Source organism: Carassius gibelio, chromosome B23 (genome assembly GCF_023724105.1).
Source record: "Carassius gibelio isolate Cgi1373 ecotype wild population from Czech Republic chromosome B23, carGib1.2-hapl.c, whole genome shotgun sequence".
In the NCBI taxonomy this organism is placed as follows: Eukaryota; Metazoa; Chordata; class Actinopteri; order Cypriniformes; family Cyprinidae; genus Carassius; species Carassius gibelio.
Window position 1 is genome coordinate 16,590,220 of NC_068418.1, and position 23,209 is coordinate 16,613,428.

At 37.2% G+C, this 23,209-nt stretch overlaps 3 protein-coding genes and 2 non-coding genes across 11 annotated transcripts in view; all 5 read left to right on the top strand.

Moving 5' to 3' along the window:
- The first annotated feature begins 1,599 nt into the window (after positions 1–1,599).
- On the top strand, positions 1,600–7,365 carry mlh3 (mutL homolog 3 (E. coli)). Of its 3 annotated transcripts, XM_052593618.1 has the most exons (14): positions 1,600–1,654; positions 1,743–1,930; positions 2,062–4,517; positions 4,598–4,699; positions 4,782–4,858; positions 5,010–5,114; positions 5,260–5,344; positions 5,420–5,488; positions 6,016–6,124; positions 6,253–6,412; positions 6,493–6,516; positions 6,643–6,721; positions 6,883–7,031; positions 7,219–7,365. In XM_052593618.1, the coding sequence occupies exons 3-14, from the start codon at positions 2,063–2,065 to the stop codon at positions 7,312–7,314; spliced, it is 3,510 nt and encodes a 1,169-aa protein (XP_052449578.1). In that variant the 5' UTR covers positions 1,600–1,654; positions 1,743–1,930; position 2,062; the 3' UTR covers positions 7,315–7,365. The 3 variants fall into 3 exon arrangements, with proteins under 3 accessions (XP_052449578.1, XP_052449580.1, XP_052449581.1); XM_052593620.1 differs by having other exon boundaries at positions 1,611–1,930; XM_052593621.1 differs by lacking the exon at positions 4,598–4,699 and having other exon boundaries at positions 1,611–1,930; positions 2,062–4,316.
- Positions 7,366–7,511: 146 nt separating this feature from the next.
- kansl2 (KAT8 regulatory NSL complex subunit 2) lies at positions 7,512–13,737 on the top strand. 3 transcript variants are annotated; one of them, XM_052593624.1, is made up of 10 exons: positions 7,512–7,650; positions 8,418–8,670; positions 8,747–8,925; positions 9,434–9,548; positions 9,649–9,812; positions 9,897–10,063; positions 10,259–10,349; positions 11,250–11,503; positions 12,490–12,693; positions 12,801–13,737. In XM_052593624.1, the coding sequence occupies exons 2-10, from the start codon at positions 8,420–8,422 to the stop codon at positions 12,894–12,896; spliced, it is 1,521 nt and encodes a 506-aa protein (XP_052449584.1). In that variant the 5' UTR covers positions 7,512–7,650; positions 8,418–8,419; the 3' UTR covers positions 12,897–13,737. The 3 variants fall into 3 exon arrangements, with proteins under 3 accessions (XP_052449584.1, XP_052449582.1, XP_052449583.1); XM_052593622.1 differs by having other exon boundaries at positions 7,573–7,609; XM_052593623.1 differs by lacking the exon at positions 7,512–7,650 and adding an exon at positions 7,688–7,832.
- On the top strand, positions 11,033–11,169 carry LOC128012208 (small nucleolar RNA SNORA2/SNORA34 family). Its single transcript, XR_008182721.1, has one exon. It is a non-coding gene; the product is annotated as a small nucleolar RNA SNORA2/SNORA34 family (small nucleolar RNA).
- LOC128012209 (small nucleolar RNA SNORA2/SNORA34 family) lies at positions 13,219–13,355 on the top strand. The gene has a single exon (XR_008182722.1). It is a non-coding gene; the product is annotated as a small nucleolar RNA SNORA2/SNORA34 family (small nucleolar RNA).
- Positions 13,738–14,379: 642 nt separating the features above from the next.
- nckap5l (NCK-associated protein 5-like) overlaps positions 14,380–23,209 on the top strand; it is a 30,831-nt gene continuing 22,001 nt past the window's right edge. Inside the window, exon 1 of one of the 3 annotated variants that reach the window (XM_052593617.1) lies at positions 14,380–14,708. The gene's annotated coding sequence lies outside the window, so the exon portion shown is untranslated. The remainder of the gene's footprint in view (positions 14,709–23,209) is intronic. The other 2 variants (XM_052593616.1, XM_052593612.1) reach the window with 2 other exon arrangements.

A 23,209-nucleotide genomic window follows, 5' to 3' on the forward strand; every position in this document is an offset into this window, starting at 1 on the left:
TAGGACAGCCATCCCCCAAGGAGCTTGTAGTTTTTCCCAACCCATCCTCACGCCCCCTCACGCGCTCTGCAGTTCATATTGCGCCATTTCGTTTAGCCCATACGATTCTTCAGCTTCTGTATCCCACCTCATGTTCCCAATGATTGACACGTTAACTAACGCATGTGAAAGGACCTTGACCGAAAATACAAAGCACTGACTGACTTGGCAGGAATTCAAGTCTTAACTCAATTTCCTACTTGATGCACTTCAGTTTCTTTCCAGAGTGCGCAGTAATGCAGAATGATAACTAAAATGTGAGCAACTCCATTCTGTTGTACTATAACATGCTCTGACAAGTGAAAATGCATCATTAGTGACTTTTCAACTAGCTTTTCGTGCATTCAATGAGGCTATTTTCGTTTTAACTATTATACACTAATTCATTAAAGCTAATATACTGATGAAACATCTTTATTTGTGAAGGTCACCAAGAACATGCCACAATGTCCCCCACATTCAGCAGCAACGCATTTCAGCACCCTGGAGAGCAGCACAGTAAAGATTTACTGCTGACCACAATCAAACTCTCTCTCTCTCTCTCTCTCTCTCTGCAAGCTGACACATTGTAAACTGAAATGGAGAGAGAAATTAGTTTTCTGAAAATCAGAAAATGCTCCAATTTATACAAGAATGTTTAGATTACTTTGAATATTGTTTTGCAATGGCTTTTTGTTCCAGCCTATAGATAGATAGATATATACTAATACTAATATATATATATATATATATATATATATATATATATATATATATATATATATATATATATATATATATATATATATATATATATATATAAATAAAAATAAAAATAAGAAATTAAAATGTTTTAATGTATACAAATTTAAAATGTGAAATATGAATTTTGTTTATTAGGATTAATAATAATACAAATAAAATAATAATAATAATAATATAATAATAATAGTTGTTATTATTATTATTATTATAAATAACCATTGTAGACTTTTTAACAATGTAATTATTAAAATGTATTATATATTATATTATCAACTATTATAAATATTTTTAATTAATTTAGTTTGTTTTCCCAGTTACTTACAAAGATAAATAACATGACACACAAAATAATACACTTGATGTTACAGCTTTTCTTAGTGGAAAAACTTTTGTTCTATCATTTGCCCATTCTCCATGACTTAAAAAGCATGATATTATAATATAGATATTGTTAGAATTTATTTATTTATATTTACACTATATAGTTACACTATATGAGCACATATCTTAATATAAAAAAAATATTTTAATGTTTTATTTTAGTTTTTTTTTTTTTACTGATAAATCTTCACTGATGAAATGTTAATCAAATGTAGACCTACATCAAAATAAGCTGTCTATTAAGATTCTGCCAAAACACATACAAATAAAAATTACTTTGGTAATTTCTATTAAAAATAAATATAATACTTGTATAATTCCCCAAATATTAATGTGAAATGATTATTTATTTGGTTTATGGAGTCTTTTATTCATGACGTTTTATTTTGCACTAGTATATTACTTGTTGTTCTATGGTCGTTTGCTTCACGCTGCGGCTTACCCTTCGACGTCATTTCCGCTGCAGTTCACACCGTTGTTGTTAGTAAAAGTAGGTTGTGTACATAACAGAAACAATATTTGTACAATTTAAATTAATTACTGAATGAAATGTCATGCAAGCGTTATTTATATCACAGGTTACAGGAACGCCCTGTTACAGTGAGCGGTAAAGGAAACCGTCGTTTTAAAAGGACCGAAATGCATCTTAACTACAATAACAACTAGCAAACTTTACCGGTGTTGTTACATGGCAACTGTCAAAGCGGACAGACGGCTGTTTATTGCACCTTGAATCACAAACTCATATTCACAACCCACCAAACAGGTATAGACGCATATCAATTTAATTATTAATTCAAATGAAATAATTGTAGTTCTCTTGTGTGCGTCATTTACATTTTAGACTTTTTTTTTCGCCTCCGTGCATTAAAGAGATTTAATATTTATGTCTTTCAGAATGATCAAGAGTTTGCCCAAAGATGTTCAAGCACAGCTGCGCTCTGGCGTTACTATTTTCTCATTGCAGCAATGTGTAGAGGAGCTCATTTTGAACAGCATCGATGCTGGAGCAACATGTGTGGCTGTCAAAATAGACATCGAGGCCTGCAAGCTGCAGGTGATCGACAATGGCACGGGAATGTGCCAGGAAGACATGGAAAGAGTGGGTCTACGATATAACACAAGCAAATGCAGCTCGCTGGAGGATCTGGAAAATCTCCGCTTTTATGGATTCAGAGGGGAAGCGATTTCCAGTATAGTCTCTCTTGCAGAAATGGTCGAAATATCTTCTAGGACTAAGCTTTCGGTGAAAACATATGTTAAAACTTTTAATGAAACAAATGCACTGGATGTTGTTGAGGCTCAAGCCATTCGTCCTTCCACAGGGACGACCGTGTCTGTTTACAATCTCTTCCACAACATGCCAGTTCGAAGAAAAAGAATGGACACTGTTTTAGAAACCGAACGCATCCGTCAAAGAGTGGAATCCATATCTCTGATGCACCCTTCTGTGTCATTTACAGTGAAAAAAGAAAATTCAGCCCACATGATGGTACAGCTCTCTAAAACAAGCAGTACCTATTACAGGTTTGTGCAGATTCATGGCTTGAGTCGAGCTCAAAAGCTTGGAGAGGTCAATTATGTCCATAAGCAGTTCGAAATGACCGGTCACATTGGCCGTGAGGGTCATTACAATAACAGCTTGCAGTTCTTATTTGTAAATGGGAGGCTTCTTCTGAAGACACGCATTCATAAAACACTCAACTGCCTTTTGAAGAGAGTAAGCAGTGCTGCCAGACAAAACAACAGCCCGACTGCATATCCGATAACATCGAGCCCCAAACAAAGGGGCGGATGTGATCTCCACGGCGTCTATATGTTGAATATCAAATGTCATTACTCAGAGTATGACATATGCCTCGAACCAGCCAAGTCTTTGATAGAGTTCAAAGACTGGGATAATGTGCTCATCTGCATTGAAGAAGGTGTCAAAGCATTCCTTACTAAAGAAAACCTGGTGACAGAGTTTTCCATGAATGGCAGTGACGGTCCTTCAAGTAGTCCAGTGAGGAATGCAAAGACTCCTGTGGCAATACAAAATCTCAGTGTTGACGAAACACGTGAAGAGTTTGATGCATTGTCTGAGAAGAAGGATAATGCAAGTACTGCGGACGTCTCTGGTGGTGTTCAGATGTTGGAGAAGGTGTCAACAAACACTGAAACCGTCTCCAGTGAAGAATCAGAAGCAGAAAAAGTGCTTCAGGCTGAATTGTCTTTGCGGCCCACGTTTGCAGATGCTACAGAAATTAATAACACCTGCAAAAAAGATGAAAGTGCAGTTTGTCCAAATATAAGCCATTACGATTTGCCAGTTAACAACATGACAGGAAGCAAAAACCAAAAGATTTCAATTATAGATGGAAAAGATGCAGAAGATACTTTGAAAAAATTCTGCTTCCCAAATACAATTTCTCCAAAAAAGAGGAAGTTGGCGTTAAATGACACCGAAGAAGACAAACATGGTTTTTATGGTACCAACTCAAAGACTTCCAGGGCTGTGCCATGTCGTAAATTAGCTCTGTCTTTTGAAACGGGATCTCTTGACAAGTTCAAAAGGTTGTTTGGGAAGGGCGCTGAGAAAAAACAACGAAGTACGGAAAAAACAAACCTTTTGAATTCAGCGTCTTCTCGAAAATCCAATGTCTGCTTTGAAGGAACTACTTGGCGTTTAGAAGATTTAGCCAAGCCTTTATTGAGGAACACATCAGGTGCTCATTTTCTGTATAGTTCTGAATGTTCTGCTGAATCTTCATCATGGAACAAGCCAGACAAACTGTCATTGGCTGCCAAATGTTCCTATTTAAAACAAGACAAAAGGCCATCCAGCAAGATCAGCAGGAGTACAGACTTTCTTACTACGGGAAATTCATCTTTCCCATTTGTGGAAGACTCAAACTTTCAAGAAGGGTCCCGTGAATTAGAAAAAAGCCTCTTAGAAGATGTTTTATTTGGGTCCACTGGAACGGTTGATTCAGTTGTCCATGAAACTCCAATCTTCACCCTAAATGAGCCGGAAACAAATTCCCCCATTTTAGAAGACTCACACTTCTCCAACAAGAATGTAACTTCCTTTGTAGGAAGTGTGAACTGTGTTGATGAAGCCATCGTAACCTCTCAGCATGATCCTCAGTGCAGCAACACAGGAAATGAAGGTCAGACTACAAATCAATGTGTTGAAACAATCCCAATGTCCAGCAGCTGGCTGGCTCATTATGACAGTTGGTTAGGAAGGCTGGTTTACATCAACCAAGTTACAGGGCTCAGCAAATACAACTCTCCTCCTGTGGAGGAGTCTCAAGTGCCATGTACCACAGATGTCACTAACATGGCGGTCAGTGTTATTTCAAGAACAGGTGGGAGAAATTCAGTGAGCCATTTTTGGATCACTAATGTAGAGATATTTATATTATAATCAGCTTTTCTTTGCACATAGGCTTTGAGTACAGGTGTTATCCATTTCACACAGACATTGTACTTCCCTTTCTGCCCAAGCCCAGAGCAGAAAGAGCCCTTAACTCAGAGATAGACAGCAGAGGTACAGCTCTAGACTGACATCAGGAATGAAATCAGCTTTTTAGTGCACATTAAGTAATTGTTTTTCTTCTTTCTCTTTTAAGAGGATGCCCAAGGTCCCGATTCACTATCGACTTTATTCTCAGAATGGAGTAACCCAGTGTTCATACGGCCTCCAGAGGTAAAAAGACTACTAATTTAATCAATGAAATCATTTAAAGAGGTTTAATTAATTTAACCTTATTTAATACTGATTTTAATTAATGTAAGGCAGTTTGTTAAAAAGATTCAAATGAATTTTGCTCACATATTCTATTAATTATTCTGCAAAGGTTGCTGTGGATGTAACCAGCGGTCAAGCTGAGGGTCTTGCTGTAAAAATCCACAATATTCTTTACCCCTACCGGTTTACCAAGAATATGATCCACACAATGAGAGTATGTATTTTTACTCCTTTGCTAATTTTGTGCTTTGAGGAACTGGCAAAGGCTAGACACCTAAAATAGCAATGTCACAAAACACAGGCTTTTTCTTATGTGGTGAAAATAAACCTAAGATTGTGGTAATGTATTTTTACTTCAGGTCATCAATCAAGTGGACAAGAAGTTCCTTGCTTGCTTGATAAACACAACAGAGCAGGAAGTCCCCGAAAGCAGTACAAATGAAGGTGCCGCAGGCTGAAAATCATGATGTTGAACGGTGTGATGACGTCCTAAACATTTGTCATTGCTTCCACCTGCAGGAAATCTTCTAGTGTTGGTTGATCAGCATGCTGCCCATGAAAGAGTTCGGCTGGAGGGGTTAGTGACAGGTAAATGCTAATCATATAAGGGTTAAACAGTAACTCTCAAAAGTTTTGGAATAGTATGATTTGTGGAAGTAAGAAATAATACTTTCACTGCAAAGTTTCATAAATGAAATAAAAGGAACAGTAATGACATTTATTTGTAATGATTTCGATTTCAAATAAATTCGGTCCTTTAAAAAAAATGAATCAAGGTTTTCCCAGAAATATGAATCTGCACAAATGTTTTCAACACTGATAATAAACAAAAATTGTTTTTGATCAGCAAATCCACATATTAGATTGATTTCTGAATGAACATGTGACATCGAAGACTGGAGTAATGATGCTGAAAATTCACACAGGAATAAAATGCATTTTAACATGTATAAAAAAACATAACATTGTAATATTATTTTATATTATTATTATTATTATTCAAAGAATGCATAAGATAAAAAATAAATCCCATGTAAAAGCATTAAAAAGGCTAATACACTTCAAGAAGTAAGCATTCAGTGTATTTTTCCCACACTGCTTGTTGTTTGATGTAGACTCCTATGAGGATGACCCAGACACACCTGGAAAAAAAAAGCTGTGTTCTTCAAGTGTAATCCCACCCTTAGAGATTAACGTAACCGAGGAGGAATTGAGACTTCTGAGGTCAGTGCAGCTGTTTGAGTCGACATTCCTGTTTCCACCGCCATCTTCTCTCTGAAATGTACACGTGTGTTCAATTAGTCCTGCAACTTCGCCGAACAGTGCCATAAATCTCTCTTTTGTTCTTGAAGGTCTTGTCAGGCCTTCCTGAGGGGTCTCGCTTTAGATGTAAGTTTCCCAAAGAGTGAGTCACTGAATGTGTTTTTGGAGAGACTTCCAACATGTTTCATAGAGAAAGAAAGCACAGAGCTCCGCCGTGGCAGACGGTCGGTGATTAAAACCATTGCAGAGGTCAGACTTGGATTAAATGTTTTATTTTTATGATTAATTTAAACACATATTAGACTCTAATTGTCTGTTTTATTTTGTAGGACTATCTGCGAGAACACATTGAGGTGAACCAGCATATCCACACATGATTTGTATCTAATCTGTGAACAGAATACTACAAATAGTCTGATTTTGGAGCTTGAAGGATACATTTCTGACCAGTTTTGAATTCTTTTGACTCATGTTTGCAGCTTCTCCGCTCAACAGGAAGAGTGAGAGGAATGCTGCCTCTGACAGTTCATAATGTGCTCGCCTCACAAGCTTGTCATGGTTGGTGTTATAAATCCACCATTGGTTTTCAGTTGAAACACATTCTATTTAGGAACTGTTACAAGAAATGTCTCATTTTAAAACATATGCAGGGATATAGAGTTATTATTTATTAATAAATATTCAAATTGTATAATGCCTAATATTATTTATTTTAACAGGAGCAATTAAGTTCAATGACATTTTGAGTAAAGAGGAGTGCTGTAGTCTGGTGAGCTCGCTCTCTTCTTGTCAGCTTCCCTTCCAGTGTGCTCACGGAAGACCTTCAATCGTCCCTTTGGCTGATCTTCACCACCTGGAAGAGCCACAGGTATGTTTTGACTAATCTGCAGCAAATTTGATTCTGTAAGTGCACTTTGTTGTCAATTATAAACAGGTTTGAATATCATAAAGCATATAAGGATCAGCCATAGCACATTTTATATATCTTGAATTTTTTTCATGTATTTTTAAATGTTTTTCTTTGATAGTTTCTTTTTTTTTTTTTATCTCCACAGGATCTTCCCAAACCAAATCTGAGGAAATTGAGAAGAATGTACAAGTCATGGCTGCTCTATGGAAAAGATCAATCTGTTGCACAAAGCAAAACATGAATTTACAAGCACTTTACGCCTTTGGTATTAAATGATTTAATTTAAAAGAAATGGTCTGCTTCTGTTTATTGCTGGGCGGCTTTTATTATGTTTCACCCTTTGGCGCATACACTGCTCTCAGATAGAGTAGCCAATAATAAAGGACAATACTCGTTCTTGGAGTACTGTCCTCCAATCCAATTGATTCTTGCAATGTTGTGGTCCAATCAACGTAAACGTAGGAGGGCGCTAAAATGGATGACGTTCCTCCGCAGCTCATTGTTGTTCATTGCGATGATCGCTGGAAGAAGCTGCAGTAAGCTCTCACCTAATCGATAACTAAGTATTACTTCATAGGTGAGTTTTACACGTAGGAATGTCAAATTATGACTTATCAGAACAGAAACAGACTAAACGGATGATATATTGATTTAACATCAGTTTAAATCAAGAGTATTTTAGCCTCCCAATTCAAAGATGGCCGAGCAGCAGCACTGACGGATGAATTTAATTTGGCGCTTTCGGCATGAGATTAAAACGTCAGTCTTCTTTATCTCTCATAATGTTTGAGGTCTTGCCGCTTCTATTATGTTAACGTAACGTAATATTTTGGTAATACGGAGTAAAGAAATGAATATTTTAATGCTTGTGGCGACTAAGATTACAGTGTATGGCCCACGTGCTTAACTGAATCTGAACGCATCACGTGTGCTGTGTAACGTTACAGTAAAGCCTTAACGCTATCGTGCTTCGTTAAAATGTTAAATTAGGCTAAGCAAGACAGTGTTTATCTTCAGTAGATTTGCGTAATCATGTTGTATGCTGCATTTTGGACATTTTTGGTCAATTTGCCTTTACATACAGACATGACAATGAATGCATCATCCATGACACGTGGTCTGTAAAGAGTGCAAGTATTAGGTCATAAACAAATCTAGAAATATCAGGGATATTTACATTTTTAATGTAGATATAATAAAATAGTAAAAGTTATTTTTTAAAAATCTATAATTTCATGGTTGTTCTCCATTAAGCAGGGTTAATGTTGAATGTTAAGTAATGTTGAACTCTAATATTCTGTTGTCTGTATTTGATTGGTTATATTGTCTTTCTCACCACATCAGTGATGAACAGGATTCGGATCCACGTGTTGCCGTCCAGTAGAGGTCGAGTGACTCAAGCTGCTCGTGTTCAAGAGCCTCAGACCTGTTCTTACGCCCAGAGACCGTGTTCACAGCCTCGTCTGGAGGGCCTAGAGTTCTGCATCAAACATGTACTTGACGATAAAAATGCTCCCTACAGGCAGTGCAGCTATGTGTCTAATAAGAATGGCAAGCGCTGCCCCAATGCAGCCCCAAAACTAGAGAAAAAAGAGGGGTGAGGGTGTTTATTCCCTAAACATGTTTACTTCCTACTATAAATAATTGACCAATGTTGTTTTTCTTTTTCTTAGGGTATCGTTCTGTGCTGAACATGCACGCAGAAATGCTTTGGTTCAGCAGGCTCAAATGCGGAAGGCATCTGCATCAGGACCTTCCCCTGAAGTCTTGCTGTCTCAGCTCAGTGGCTACTGTCGGCCGGAAACTGGAGCTCACAGTCAAGAGGGCCGTAGTGAAGCTAGTCGCATACTAGGTGAGATGTAACTTGCTGCTAATCATGTGCCATTAATTATTAACAGGTATGCTTTTGGCCTTGTGAACATTGAGAAATCAATTTATAGTCTGGATGTGAGGCAAACAAACTTGTGCATGTGTGAACTAACCGCTACTGTGACAGTTGTTATGCGTAAAGTGTATAAATAACAAAATAAGCAATTATTAATAAGTAAAAATTATTTATACCCTAAAAATGATTCAAAATGAAAGTGTTTTGTAGCTTAAGTATTATTAAAAAAAAGTTTCCTTAAAACTTGCATCAAAGGCTGATTACTAATAGTTGGTAATTTATACAAAGTTTCAATTTATAATTTTTGCAATTTCTTATATATATTAGTTAATGAAATAAGTCAATATATTTGTATTACTTTGGTATTTTATGGAACATTTAAAAGACCTGAACAGAATAAAATAAAATTCTATAAGAGATGCAATGTTGCAGTTTAATTTATGATGATATTTTGTATATGTATTTCATTGTATAGATGAAGAGAGTTGGAGTGAAGAGGAGCAGGATCCTGTTGTTTTGGATCAGACATGGAGAGGAGACCCCGACAGTGAAGATGAAAGTCTTGACAGTGACCACGAAGACCCTTTAAAGTGAGCCATTCCTCAGTTTTAATTTACTTAACTGCTTTGTCAAATTTAGTTTGATTAATGTCACCTGAGATGTCAAATAATGAAGCGTGACATTCTACAGGCATGCTGGTGTGTACACAGCAGAGGAAGTGGCACTCATCACACGTGAAAAGCTAATCAGACTTCAGTCCCTCTACATTGACCAATTTAAACGTCTGCAACATTTGCTAAAAGAAAAGAAACGGCGCTACTTGCACAGCCGCAAAATTGAGCACGAGACAATTGGTAAGGAGGCTGCTGTCATTCTTTGATTTCATGATGTTTTATATCCAGTCAACATATGTACTCACTTGTGTGCTGTGATACAAGGGAGCAGCCTTTTAACGGGTCCAGAGGGGCTGTCCACGAAGGAACGAGAGAACCTGAAAAAATTAAAGGCTCTACGACGCTATCGCCGTCGCTATGGTGTGGAGGCTTTGCTGCATCGCCAGCTCAGACAGAGAAGACAAGCGATCTCTGAGGGAGGAACGACACAGGTATGAGGTTTTTTTTCTGTCTTAAGAAAGACAATAGAAGATTTAAACACTACACACTGCCACATGAGCCAGACCTAAATACAATTTTATTGGCTTTTCCATATTGTCAGTCTGAGACAACTGTCATGCTCTGTTATTTTTTGTTAACATTATTTGTGCATATTTTAATTCTCTTGTATTTTTGTTTATGCACAGGCAATGCAATTAGGCCAGAGATGTATTTCCTTTGTGGAAGGGAATCGCTGTTCAAATCCGTGTCTGCCAATGACGCGGCACTGTGTCTCTCGTATCCTTTTGTGTCCGATTATATATTTTTAACTGTTCAGGTCTATTCAATTTTTCACTTTTCACTTAATATTTTAGTAGTATTACCACTTCTGTTACATATACAAAAACCACACTACCATTGAAAAATTTGGGGTTGCAAAATTTTTGATAGTCTCATGTTCACCAGAGCTGCATTTATTTGATTAAAAAACAGAAATACTATCACACATACAATTAAAGAAAAAAAAAAACTATTTAAAATGTATTTTATTCCTGTAATGGTAAAGCTTAATTTTCAACAGCCATTACTTAAGTTTTCAGTGGCACATGATCCTTCAGAAATCATTCTTGTATACTGATTTTTTGCTCAAGAAACATTTCTTCTTTTCAATGTTAAAAACAGTTATGCTGTCTCCTTACATGATGCATTATACCTGCAAATTTGCAGGATTTTATAATGAATATGAACTTATTGAATGGGATTAAATTGAAATATGAATGTTTTGTAACATTGTACATGTCTTTACTGTCACTTTTGATCAGTTAAATGCTTTTCTGAATAAATATTAATTTCTTAAAAAAAAAAAAAAACTTACCAACCTCAAACTTTTGTATGGTAAATGCATATTTAGTTAAATATGATTTTTTTCTTTGTTTATATGGGCATACATCTACGGTATATAGATGTGTATATATGCTCTTGTAGCCCTGAATGAAGGCCCACAGTTTGCTGTAGCTGTTGGTTTCAAACAGAGGCTGACATAAAAGTCTTCTTATCGTCTGTTGACTTTCCCAGTGTTATCTAATGGGTAAAGTCTGTTCAGTTCGAAGGAACAGTTCAAGTTTTCCACCTCCTCCAGCCTTCCAAATCTTTGACATTTAAAAGTCATTTCGCAGTCTCCTTAACCCTTCACAATAGACATTTATCAAGACAGTAGCCAAGTTTTATTCAAAATGTGCCCTGGCCTGAAGGACGTTCCGTGCGATCGGCCTGTGCACATGGGACAGTCAGAAGAGCCCCGCTGTCCTCTGCACCTGTCCCTGCCTCCTCCCATGTACCAGCCTGAGCAGGAGTCCATTGCCCCGGAGCAGCTTGCGTCTGCACCCACAGACATGTACCTCAGTGCCGCAGAGCTCCAGCCAACAGAAAATCTACCTCTGGAATTCAGTGATGTATGAATTGTGTTGGTTTTTCTCATTAAAACTAGAGTCACTGTGTGTAATTGCTTTCTTCATGTGTTTTGGCGTATCCCTTCACACTAAGTTTCATATTATCAGAGGAATTAACTCTGCAATCTGCACTAAATTTGTTCTCTTTAGACAGCTAAGGTATCCATCAGGTATCTACATGCCTGCGAACAGTGCTGCTCTTACATGTCCCCTGTTGTGTAAACCATATCTCATAGCCTCACTTGAATGGAAAAACAAATTAATCTGGATGTTCAGCAGTCATCTTGCTTTAATTTTATGTCTGACATTTTCTGTGTGCCCGCAGTAAAGCCTCTCATTTAAACTTGTTTTTGGAAACATCTCATTTTCCTGTAATCCTACAAACTATTTTTTTTTTTTGTTTACTCGTTCCCATTGCATGCTTTCAAAATGCAAACAATCTTGCTAATTTACCCATATTGCTGGATTTTGTTTGCTGGGTATTTGGCTGTTGACATGTTTAGTAGTATTTGGATGTACTGGAAATGAATAGACTAGTTTGAAGAATTGTGCCATTAATTGAGATTCATAAAAGATGGAAAAATATGGAATATCAAAATAATCCAATGACAATTCATATTATATTTTGCATGTTTTGTATATAAATCCAAGTTTTTTTTTAAGCACATCAGTACACAATGTTTTGATCAATTTCAGTTATTAGCCAATATTAGAGAGCAGTTGATATAAGACATTTTCATTTTTAACTTATATTTGCTATAATTTTTTATCTTTAATAAAACTGTCGATTACAATCTTTAGCAAATCTCTTGTGGAGTGACATCTAAATTCATTTCCAACATTCAAAACCATTCATTTTTAATGATTGTTTTTATTTAGAATTTAGGACAAAGTAGCATTTTAAACTTTAATATCAGCAATTTTTAAATTATTGGCTATAAAATCATCCAGATTTGTCACTGTTGTAATTAAAGTCTGTCGATGTGCAGGATCTTGACGTTGAAGATGAGGGTTTGCAGTGTCCCCCGTCCCCCTTGCTATTCGACACAGCGCTTGCATTAGAAGACCAGACCATCAGAGAGATCGCAGAGGCCCCCATGGACATCCTGACAGGGGCGGAGCAGGACGATCTGGACTGCTCGGCCCAAGATGCTGAGCTCTCGGATAGAGACGAGGTGTCTGTGGAAGATCAGGTAATTATCACCATCGCTTGTTGGAATAATTAAATAATTCAACCAAGGCAGTATGCCTGTTCCCTGAAATGGCATTTAATCACCAGAACTACTGTCTTGTTTTTCAGGTTGAATCTGAAATGCTTGAAGCAGTTGGGCAAGCAGTTCCCATGCAGAATTCATCAAAAGACTCTGACACGAAAACAACAGATGCCTTCTCCTGAGCACCTCGTGAACCGATTTTTCTCAGCTGTCGTTATGTTGATATTTCAAACAGCCCAGATATCTATTTAAAAGCCATATTTCTGGAAGTTTGCTTTGATTGCTGAAGCATTTTTAACCTAACATTCTCATTACTTAAAATAGCACAGTAGCACATGTTCTGATATAGACTGCAAGTGTCTTGTGAAATTAAAAGGACAGTTAAATGCACAGTTGGATGTTTGTGTTTTGTACTGTAAAGATAAGGTATGTATTTCACTACCAAAAGTCTCTAAGCACAATCTCCCCTTCAATCCAGTACATTTCTGGTTCATATATGATCTAACAGCCCTGAATCAAGGCCCACAGCTTGCTGTAGCTGTTGGTTTCAAACAGCGGCTGACATAAAAGTCTTCTTACGGTTTGTTGACTTTCCCAGTGTTATCTAATGGGTGAAGTCGATTCAGTTCGAAGGAACAATTCAAGTTTTCCACCTTCTCTAGTTATTTCAATCTAAGTTATTTCACAGTTATGCCAGTGCTAGTTCTCTTAATCTCCTTAACCCTTCACAAAAGACATTTATCAAGAAACTAGACAAGTTTTATTCAAAATGTTCCCTGGTCTGAAGGTCGTTCGGTGTGCTCGGCCTGTGCACATGGGACAGTCAGAAGAGCCCCGCTGTCCTCTGAACCTGTCCAGTTATATATGCACAGCTGAAAGTTTGTAAGGTAAAGATAAGGTATGTATTTCAGTACAAGAAGTCTCTAAGCACCATCCCCACTTCTATCCAGTACATTTCTGGTTCTGTATGATACTCATGACTCACACTGGGATTCATTCACTAAAATAAACCTTTACAACTCATTTTGTTCTTGTTAATTATACATTTGCACTCATGAAAGGGGCTCCTCTGGGATAGCCAGAGTTCCCACGGTCTTTGAAAACCTAGAAACATAAGGGAATTCTTATCCGCAGAGTAATGGAAATATTTATAGTGAATAATACGTGATTCTAGTAATGAGCTGTTCTTTGTGTGGGGTTGAACTTGATTGCAGACACAGTTTGATTTGCTAGGAAACTGTTCTTTACAGTTAGTTATTTTTGTTAAATCAGGACAATGAAATGGTGTATTGATGTTGAATATTTACCAGTTGCTTTCCAAGCTGTTAAATTAAACGGGTAGTTGGGTTTTGGAGCATGGCAGCTATTAAATACAAAACATAGGCCTAGGTGAAAATAACATTTATCTTTATGTATTTATGTCAAATAAATAGTAGTTTTGTACACTTAAAGGAGTACAATGAAAAACACGTTGAAGAATGGCCACAGAACAGCAAATTGCATGTCAAACTTGACAGACATAAATAAATAAAGCTGAATCGCTGCTTAGTCACAGATCATGATTAATGAAATCACTGCAGATTCGAAGTCAAGTCAAATATCACGCGACGATAGCGTAGATTAAAAAATAGACTTGTTAGCAACCAAAATAAAAATAAAAAAATCCCCCTAAATGAAATAAATGTACAAGTCAAGGATATAAACGAAAACTTGTTTTAGGAAACGCTACGTGGAGCACAAGATAGGCCCTTTTACTCAAAGTGGGGCGGGCAACACAATTTCAAGCCATGACATCACTTTTCCTGCGAGTGCTTTAACCTAAACACGGGAAGAGAGACGGGTGGGAAGAGACGACGATTAAACCTCTGATCAGCGGCTGGGAGAACAAAACATGTCCACAAGCTGTGAATGTGAAAGTACAGTTCAACAGTATTTCTCAGCGATATTCATCGGGGATATTTTCACGCCTTCCGAAGCAACACAAAGATCGCGAGGTAAAAGATCCCCATTTCTCCAGATATCGTGCGCACTGTTTGGCGTTTACGCGTCGAAAGTGTGCGGATTTGCAAAATGCAGTGTATTATGGACGTAGAGGGGTTTGTTGTGGTGTTAAATGTTGCTGTGCGTGGTGGGAGCTTGTAAAGGGAAATGTGGGGCATTAGCCATCCGGCTATCTGGGACACCGGTGGGGTTGTAGACTCAGGATGCTTGTGATATCCTGCTTCGCTCAGAAATGCATCGCGCTTGGCTCTTTAAATCACTAATTCGGCCACAATCGACTTCTTTTGAGTTCGCTTCGTATATAAACATATATTTCATTCATATATTTTGCATGGCAGCGCACAAAAATCCCAATAATCCGATTTTATCCTAAGCCATTGCATCGTTTTCCCCGGATAGCTGTGTTTTATGTAGTTAAAACTATAGTCCTTCTTCTTTCTACAGCATAGCGAACGTGCAGCCTGGTTATGGTTTCACACTTTGGCAACCCGCAACTTTTGTGTTTACTTGTGTGTGATGAGAATGCAGACTGCATTGTAAAATTGCTAATGTTGGCAGTTCATTCTGCTTGAGATTCTAAAACGGCAACTAATTCAGGAGTAATTGAGGGTAAAAGCATGCCCCAGCCCCTCCTCTTAAATATTTTACAGATGTTTTTCACATTTGCTAGTCCCATGTTCAAAACTATGTTAAGACTGGCTTACAACCTACAATTCTACATTTCATATTCAGGTTTCAAAGGCAGTGCAGTAGAGACATTTGGGTGATTTTTCATTTAGGCCAACTTGTCAAAAAAGCAGAGCATTTGCAGTTTTAAAAGGTAATTTCTATAGATTTTTCCTATTTTATAAGACTAGAAATGTTCAGTTATAATTATTTTTCTTCTTAATATTAAAGAATAGCACACACCACAGCTATAACGATAAAGGCACAGAGAAACGATATCGTTGGAATTACTTACAGAACAAGTTTTTCTATCTCATGAATGATACAAACATTGACAACCAATCAGAATCAATCCTGCTGTATAGCGAGCTAGATGATCATGTGCGTAGAATAAACAGGTAATATTGTTCGCTGCTGTGGATGCAAATATAGTTATGGTTGTATTTATAGTTATCATTATTGCTCTTGGTGTGAACACTTTTTTTTTTCTACATAAAGTGAAAAATTGCATCATTACATTATCCCATTGTACCAAAATCTATTTAAAAGTTAATTGACCGTGATCAGATGTTCATTATGTGCCAAAAGCTTAACATAGTTTGAAGATTTCATGTAATCTAAAGTGCCTCTTACTGAAGAATGCACCCATTTATTCTTACATAGTACTTTTGGAATTTTGATGGCGAGACAGACAGCCTTTTGCTCAGCCGATGAAGTAAATAATGTCCCCAAAATAGCTGACAGCAATCAGAGGCGAGATAAACTCCAAATTGCTCAGTAAACCAAATGGCCACAGAGGACATTAGAGGCAGCAGGGGGCCTTGCTCCCTTGTTTGCTGATAGTCATGGTCGTGTGGTAATTTTGCGAACTACTCCTATGATCACAACATTATCTTCTTGTGGCTTTTGATGTTTTTGCATGCCCGGCGGACATGCATTGTCCGTAATGGGAGTCAGATGACATAGGCAAGATCACATTAATAGAGAATCCAAGACACTTAGCGAGGAATTCAGAATGTTTTCCTTTGTGAATTCACCTTGTGCGAAAATATGAAACCGTTACCATACCTCCAGTTTATCTAACTATATCTAAATGGTTTGTTTTTTGCATGTTTGTAAGACTTTTAAAATGTATTCTTGCCTATAGAACACACACATGCTTGTTTTGCCCTGGGCGGTTCGTGAGAAGCAGATTTTCTCGTTGGACATCTTCACTCTGCAATGCAATTACAGTCTCATGTCATTCACCAAAACCATTTTGGATGCAAATTATTTTATTTTTATTCTGCATAAAACAATTTCTAATATTATAGAATAGATGAAGTGACCCAAATGAACTGCAAACGATTTTCACTTGAAACATTCCATTCATTATTTGCTTCCTCAGAAATGACTTGGCTACTAACAAATATAGCGAATTCTGCAGAAAGCCATTGACTCATGTTAAAGCAGTGTAGTTTGCATTCCTCTTTTTAATCACGGTGTCAAAGCGATCACGCAGCTATTGTTTCCAGATATACATATTTAAATAAGATGCTATTAGTCATAGTGCTGCATTACATTTCAACACGTTACGACTCCCACATGGCCCGAAGTTGTTTCTCTGTTATGTTGTAGCTTGCGAACAGTGCCGCTCGTTGTTTTTCCAGGTTGTGGTTCATGATGTTATTCCATGGATTGGAGCCCAGAATGGTTGGGGGAGATTGTGCTTGGCCACCTGATCCTGGTGCGCGGCAGAGATGCCGATCAGCTGATTTCACAAAGCAGAGCCACATGAGCCGCATACAAACAAAACCCCTGAGAAACATCTGATGAAGGAATGAAATCACACTAGGTGCTGTGGGATAATTTACAAGTGATATCTTGCAGATTTCACCCCCAGCTAAAATTTATGTTTGTTGTTGAAAGATTTGTCACTTGATTTGTTGCTATGTGCAGCTATTTATATATATATATATAATTCATAGTGTGTAAGTGCTAATGAATTGGTGATTTTTGGCTCTGTCAAGAGAAACCTGCTAAAAAAAAAAAAAAAAAACTGCTGAAACAAAGTTTTACGCTGGTCTCCCATCCTGGCCAAGCTGGTGTTCAGCTGGTTAGTCTGCTGGTCTCCCTACTTGATCAGCTTAAGAAGTGGTCAAAAGCCTCAAAACTCAGTTGCTTTAATCAGTTACATGACCTTTTAACAATGTCATGTAACTGAAATCTGCATATGCAAACAGAATAAACAGTTAAAAGTGTATTTTGGATGTTTTCTTTCCATTAGTCTGTTATAAAAAGCCAAATAGGCCAAAATCTAAGATAAAAAAAAAAAAACTAGCCTTAAGGAAGCACCTCAGAAAGTAGGGAAGTGAGCAGTTCCTTAAATTCAAATGTGAAACTCTAGAGTTTTTAACTTGCACGGTTTCATTCGTGCTATGATTGGTCATCTAAACATGGCTTTTTAGACAGTTAGGGCTGAGGCATGAAATTGGACCTTTGGCAGTGGCTGTTTGGCTCCGAGAGCCTCCATATAACTGGGCAGCCTGATTGGGGCCCAGTAGTTGTGCATTAGTGTGAGAAAATGGAAGCTGTCATTACAGCAGCATCTTTCTTGTCAACATAAAAGGCTAAAAAGTGTACTGATGGGCCAGCGTTGGCTCAAAGCATGTTTAAACTCTATCAAGACACACAGGATCTTGTTTTACCCATGCTGGGTAAGGACGGCAATGTCTGTTATCAGTTTTCCCTGCTGGTGCATTCCCCCTCACCCTGCTCCCTCGTAAACAGTTACACGGTGGATTGGGGATCATATAAATGTAGAAAACTCATCAATTACTCTGGGATGCTGGAAAGATATGCCGTATACACAGCAGGGGAGTGGGCTGCCATCTCCCCAAGACATTACTACTGTTTTCACAAACACTGCAGAAATTTGGATCAGAGCAATTACTCTTGCAGCATTCTCTCCTTCCAGTCTTTGTAGTGTGTATGAGGTGCAAAGTGAGGTTTTCTTGGAAATTCATACCTGTATTTAACACATTAATGTAAATTAGTGTTTGACAAGATGCTCATTTCTGTTAATTTAATCAAATGTCTCTGATAATTTGACTTTATGACAAGGCTAGGTTAGTTTATGTTGTAAAATGTAATGTGGTGTGACTCACCAAAGCAGTGATATTTATGAATTAATAATATTAATAAAAAAAAAAGTTTTATCCTTTCAAATAATATTTATAAAAAACCTTTTGAGGATTATTAAGATGCATGGTCACATCTTTTCAAGGTGTAATAAAAATAAAATGTATATAATTTTATACTTCACCATATATTATAACACCTGACATTTTTTATTCATAAACAATTTTTGTATTTATGTACTGTTATAATATTTATTAATATTTTGAATGAGCTTTTATTTGTATATTTATTAGATTTAAAAATTCTAAATTTTTGTTTTTTGAAATCGTAAAACTTCCATTTCAACTTATTTTTTTAGAGTTAGTTGCCAACATTTATTTATTATTTTTTAAAGTTATGCTTTTTATCTTATAAAAAATAGGTTTTATAAGGTTTTTATATAGGTTATATATATATATATATATATATATATAATTTTTTTTTTTTTTTTTTTTTTTTTTTTTTTTTTGTTGCAATATTTATTTTCAGAATATACACAGACAGAGCACACACATAACTAAAACCTTTATTTTGGATGCGATTAATCGTTTGACAGTACTAATTGGCCATTAACTCATTTATTTTATACCATAAAATATTTTTTTATTTTTTTAGTAGAGATATTAAATCTAAACATGGCAAATGTGTTTTAAACTATGTATATTTTCCCTTTTTATAATTGTGGACATTCATATATGTCATTGACCTGTATATGTTAAAGGTCACGTGTTGTTTTTTTTGAAGCTTTGATTGTGTTTACAGTGTGCAATATAACGTGTTCATGTTTCGCGTGTAAAAAACACAGTATTTTTCACACAATTCACCTATCTGTATATCGCTGTTTTCACTGTCACAAAAACGGGCTGATGACTTCCTTGTTTTATAATGTCCCCCCTTCAGAAATATGTAACGAGTTCTGATTGGGCCAGTGGTTCCTGTGTTGTGATTTGACACCAGTTTAGAGCACGATGCCCTCCTTGAAATGCGATTGGGCTAGTTTGTTAGTTGGTTAGTTGGGCAATCCTGATCTGAACGCACGTGCTGGAGATGTACTTCTAATCACAGAACGCCTTTATTGATGAAATGCGCATGAAAATCGCCTTAGATTTCTTTGCACAGCCCTACCATCTAGTTAACAAAGCTAAACAGCGTTGCCCTTTGTGTAATAAGTTACAGAAACTGTTAAACGCACCAACCTGAAATAATAAAATACACTTACCTCCAGACAAAGAGGGAATTGCTCCATCTTTCAATAATAATTTGTGCGAATCCGGCATTAAACTTGATTGAGATTGAGGAAGTTGTCCTCAGCAAAATGTGCTGCATATAGTTTTACATGTGGATTATAATTTTCGGGAACCGAGTTAAAGGGGGGGTGAAATGCTCGTTTTCCCTCAATATCCTGTTAATCTTGAGTACCTATAGAGTAGTACTGCATCCTTCATAACTCCAAAAAGTCTTTAGTTTTATTATATTCATAAGAGAAAGATAGTCTGTACCGATTTTTCCCGGAAAAACACGACCGGCTGGAGGCGTGACGTGTGGGCGGAGCTAAAGAATCACGAGCGCCAGTAGGCTTTTGCGTTGAGAGTAGGGATGTCAACGATTAATCGATGATCGATTAATTGTCGATAAGAGATGCAATCGATTAAGGTTATCGATGGTCGGTTAACCGATTCAATGTTGGGCTGCGTGCGGCTCATGCGCACTCAACACGTGCGAGCGGCTGTGAGTGACGGTGACGATATATAAAAGCATCATCATTCATTCACAATGTACAAATTAAGCTTTTAATGTGATTTAAACTTTAAAGTACATTAAAATAGAAACAACATAAAAGTTCTTCAACATTAAATGCAATAGAAATGTAGTTACTAATCATTTCATCAGATAACTGTTTTATATCGCGCGCTTTGCAGGGCTGCGGGACACAGTGACAGGACAGGTAGTCTATTCATTCCTACAACTTGTTAATTCATTCCTACGAATTATTAATGTGGCAATTGTCCATGTTTCATTAATTTTTTGTTCCCTAAATAACCCATGATTTAAGTGAAATAAGGGAACAAATTAATAAATCGAACGAATTCTTAATTCATGAAATCTTTAATTTCCCTTCCCATGTTTACCACAGTAAGAGATGCGAAAACAGTTATTAAAAGCGAAAGATAATAAAATAAACCTGGGAAATTAGAGGGTTAGACTATGAAGATTTAGGAAAAGAAACAATGCCTAAATATACTGAATTTGTGGAAATTCGTGACCAACCGGCAAACCAGAACAAAGCCGCGTAAATGAAGACTATGGGGTCCAAAAGCATGGTCGCGATGTAACATTTTCCAGTTAACCTATTATTCCTCTAATAAACAAAGCTTTTATACCACACTTGTCATAATCAGATCTTATAATTTCTAAATAAATAATTGCTGGATTCAAAACAGCGATTTATAGGCGCTGTGACCGACACATTCCCAGAGCTATCACTGCTGTCACTAAACGGTGACGCCGAGCATCGTTCACAAGTTTCTGCATGGACCTGACTAGGGCACAGGTTCTAAGCCCTGGGACAAAATGGGATGCTTTAAGGAAAATGTATAGCCTACTAAGTAATAGGGCCAGAATAAAAATAACAATTTGTTTTCATGTTTTTTTTTTTTTTTTTTAAATCGGCTATGCGAAATATATCCGACTTAAATAGGCTAATTAAGATTAACGGATTTAAAACAGAAGTGTGGGAGCGTTTTTGCTCATATGAAGAGGATCATCTTTTCCGTCTATATGCGAATGCGTGTACAAGCCTAGTTTACATTATAAGTAATAGTTTAACATTCAAATACATTGCGAATATGGAAACATTTCGATTTGTGCCGAATGAGACATGAGCAATAACCTCCAAATAAATCTAGCCAAAGCCGCGCTCGCTCATCCTCGTCTGCACGCATGCACTGTCACGATCTAATGCGCTGTATGCCGGATTTTTAAAAATCTGACATTTTCTTGGACAGAATCCAGCAGGATCAAATTAATGTGAGCAACTGTGTTTTGGTGCAGCAGCGCCGATGTAGTTCACTTAATGTGCAGCGCAGTCACACGCGCTCCACATTTCGGATAATTTTATACAATAATGTCAGTTGAAAACATTGCAATTGTGCTTTAAAATACAACAACGAGCACCACAAAACCATTTAAAGAGGCGCGTTCAGCGTTCTCCGTGCGGGATTGGAAACTGTCAACAAAGTAAAATGACCTCAAAAGTATGGCGCGCTCTCTTCATTTTATCAAATGATCATAATCGCATCTATTCATTTTATAATCCTGCTACTAGCATTTTATTCAGACTAAAACCTCTTTAATTCAAGTGAGAAAGCGTTTTGTGTGTGTGTGTGTGGCTTTTGCACATCCTGTCATACCGCTGACTGCGTGCCTACAATAGACGCATTTTGCAGTATTATGGTTAACGATTAATCGATTAATTGATCGTTAATTTAAACGACGATCGATCATGGAAATAATCGAAATTTGACATCCCTAGTTGAGAGCATGTAGAAGCTGTGACTTTACCGTGAGGAAAGCAGTTTTACTCACTGCCTGCCGTTCCAACACACGATCGTGACCCTTTTTCGTTGGGACTGCATTATCCTTAATAAATAAACGATGTGCAAATCCGTCGTCAAACTGGGCCTTGTTTGTAAAACAAGCATCTTCGAAATGCAGGGAACAAACTAAATACTTGCACAACTCCGTTGATGCTCTGTAAAAATAAATTCCATCCACTGGTCCCTTAATGCCGTTTCTCTTTTGGTAATCTGTGCAGGGTTGTCTTGCCCTGGCAACCAAAAACACACTCCTTTTGTGACATTTCGCGACGCTCTCGCTCTGATCAGGCTGTGCTCAGCCTCTCAGTGCTCTGCTATACGGGAGCGCGCGCTCTTCCGGCAGAAGTGCCTTAGGACCCATATAAGGAAATTCCGCTCCATCTAACGTTACACAGAGCCATACTCGAAAAAAACTTTCCGAAACTTGTGACAAACCGGAAATACTCCTTCAAACGTACAACTTAATTTTTGAAACTTTGTCCATGTTTAGCATGGGAATCCAACTCTTTAACAGTGTAAAAAACTCAGTATGCATGAAATAGCATTTCACCCCCCCCTTTAAACATAAATTGTAACCATTGATCTCTAAGTACAGTGTCCCTGGCAAGCCCAAACAAAGGTGATTTCGACAACATGGTGACTAACACAAACGCAGCTCTTCCTCTTCTCCGTGGGAGCGCAACAAGACCACGCCCCCTTTTTGTGAATTCATGTGGGCGAAGGTTAGTCAAAAAAACGGTTCTAGTGACATCATTACTGCAGGAACTAGAGGAATGTAGTCCAAATGGGTCGTTCGATGTAGGCGAATCCTGTTAAATAAAATATCTCGCTTGGCATTGAACTTCGAGCTTTAGAATTTTACAGATATCATTTATACTCTAACAACAACATTACACACGAACTAAAGTCTAAAACATGGGATGACGAAGAACGGGACCTTTAATGTATATATTATTACAGTGGGTTTGTCAAGATTACCTTCCTGTGTACTTAGCCAGTAACATTATCCTTTGTGTTGAACAGTGGAGCTTAGAGAACCTATCAGCGGTGACCTAGTGAAAGCAATGCACCAT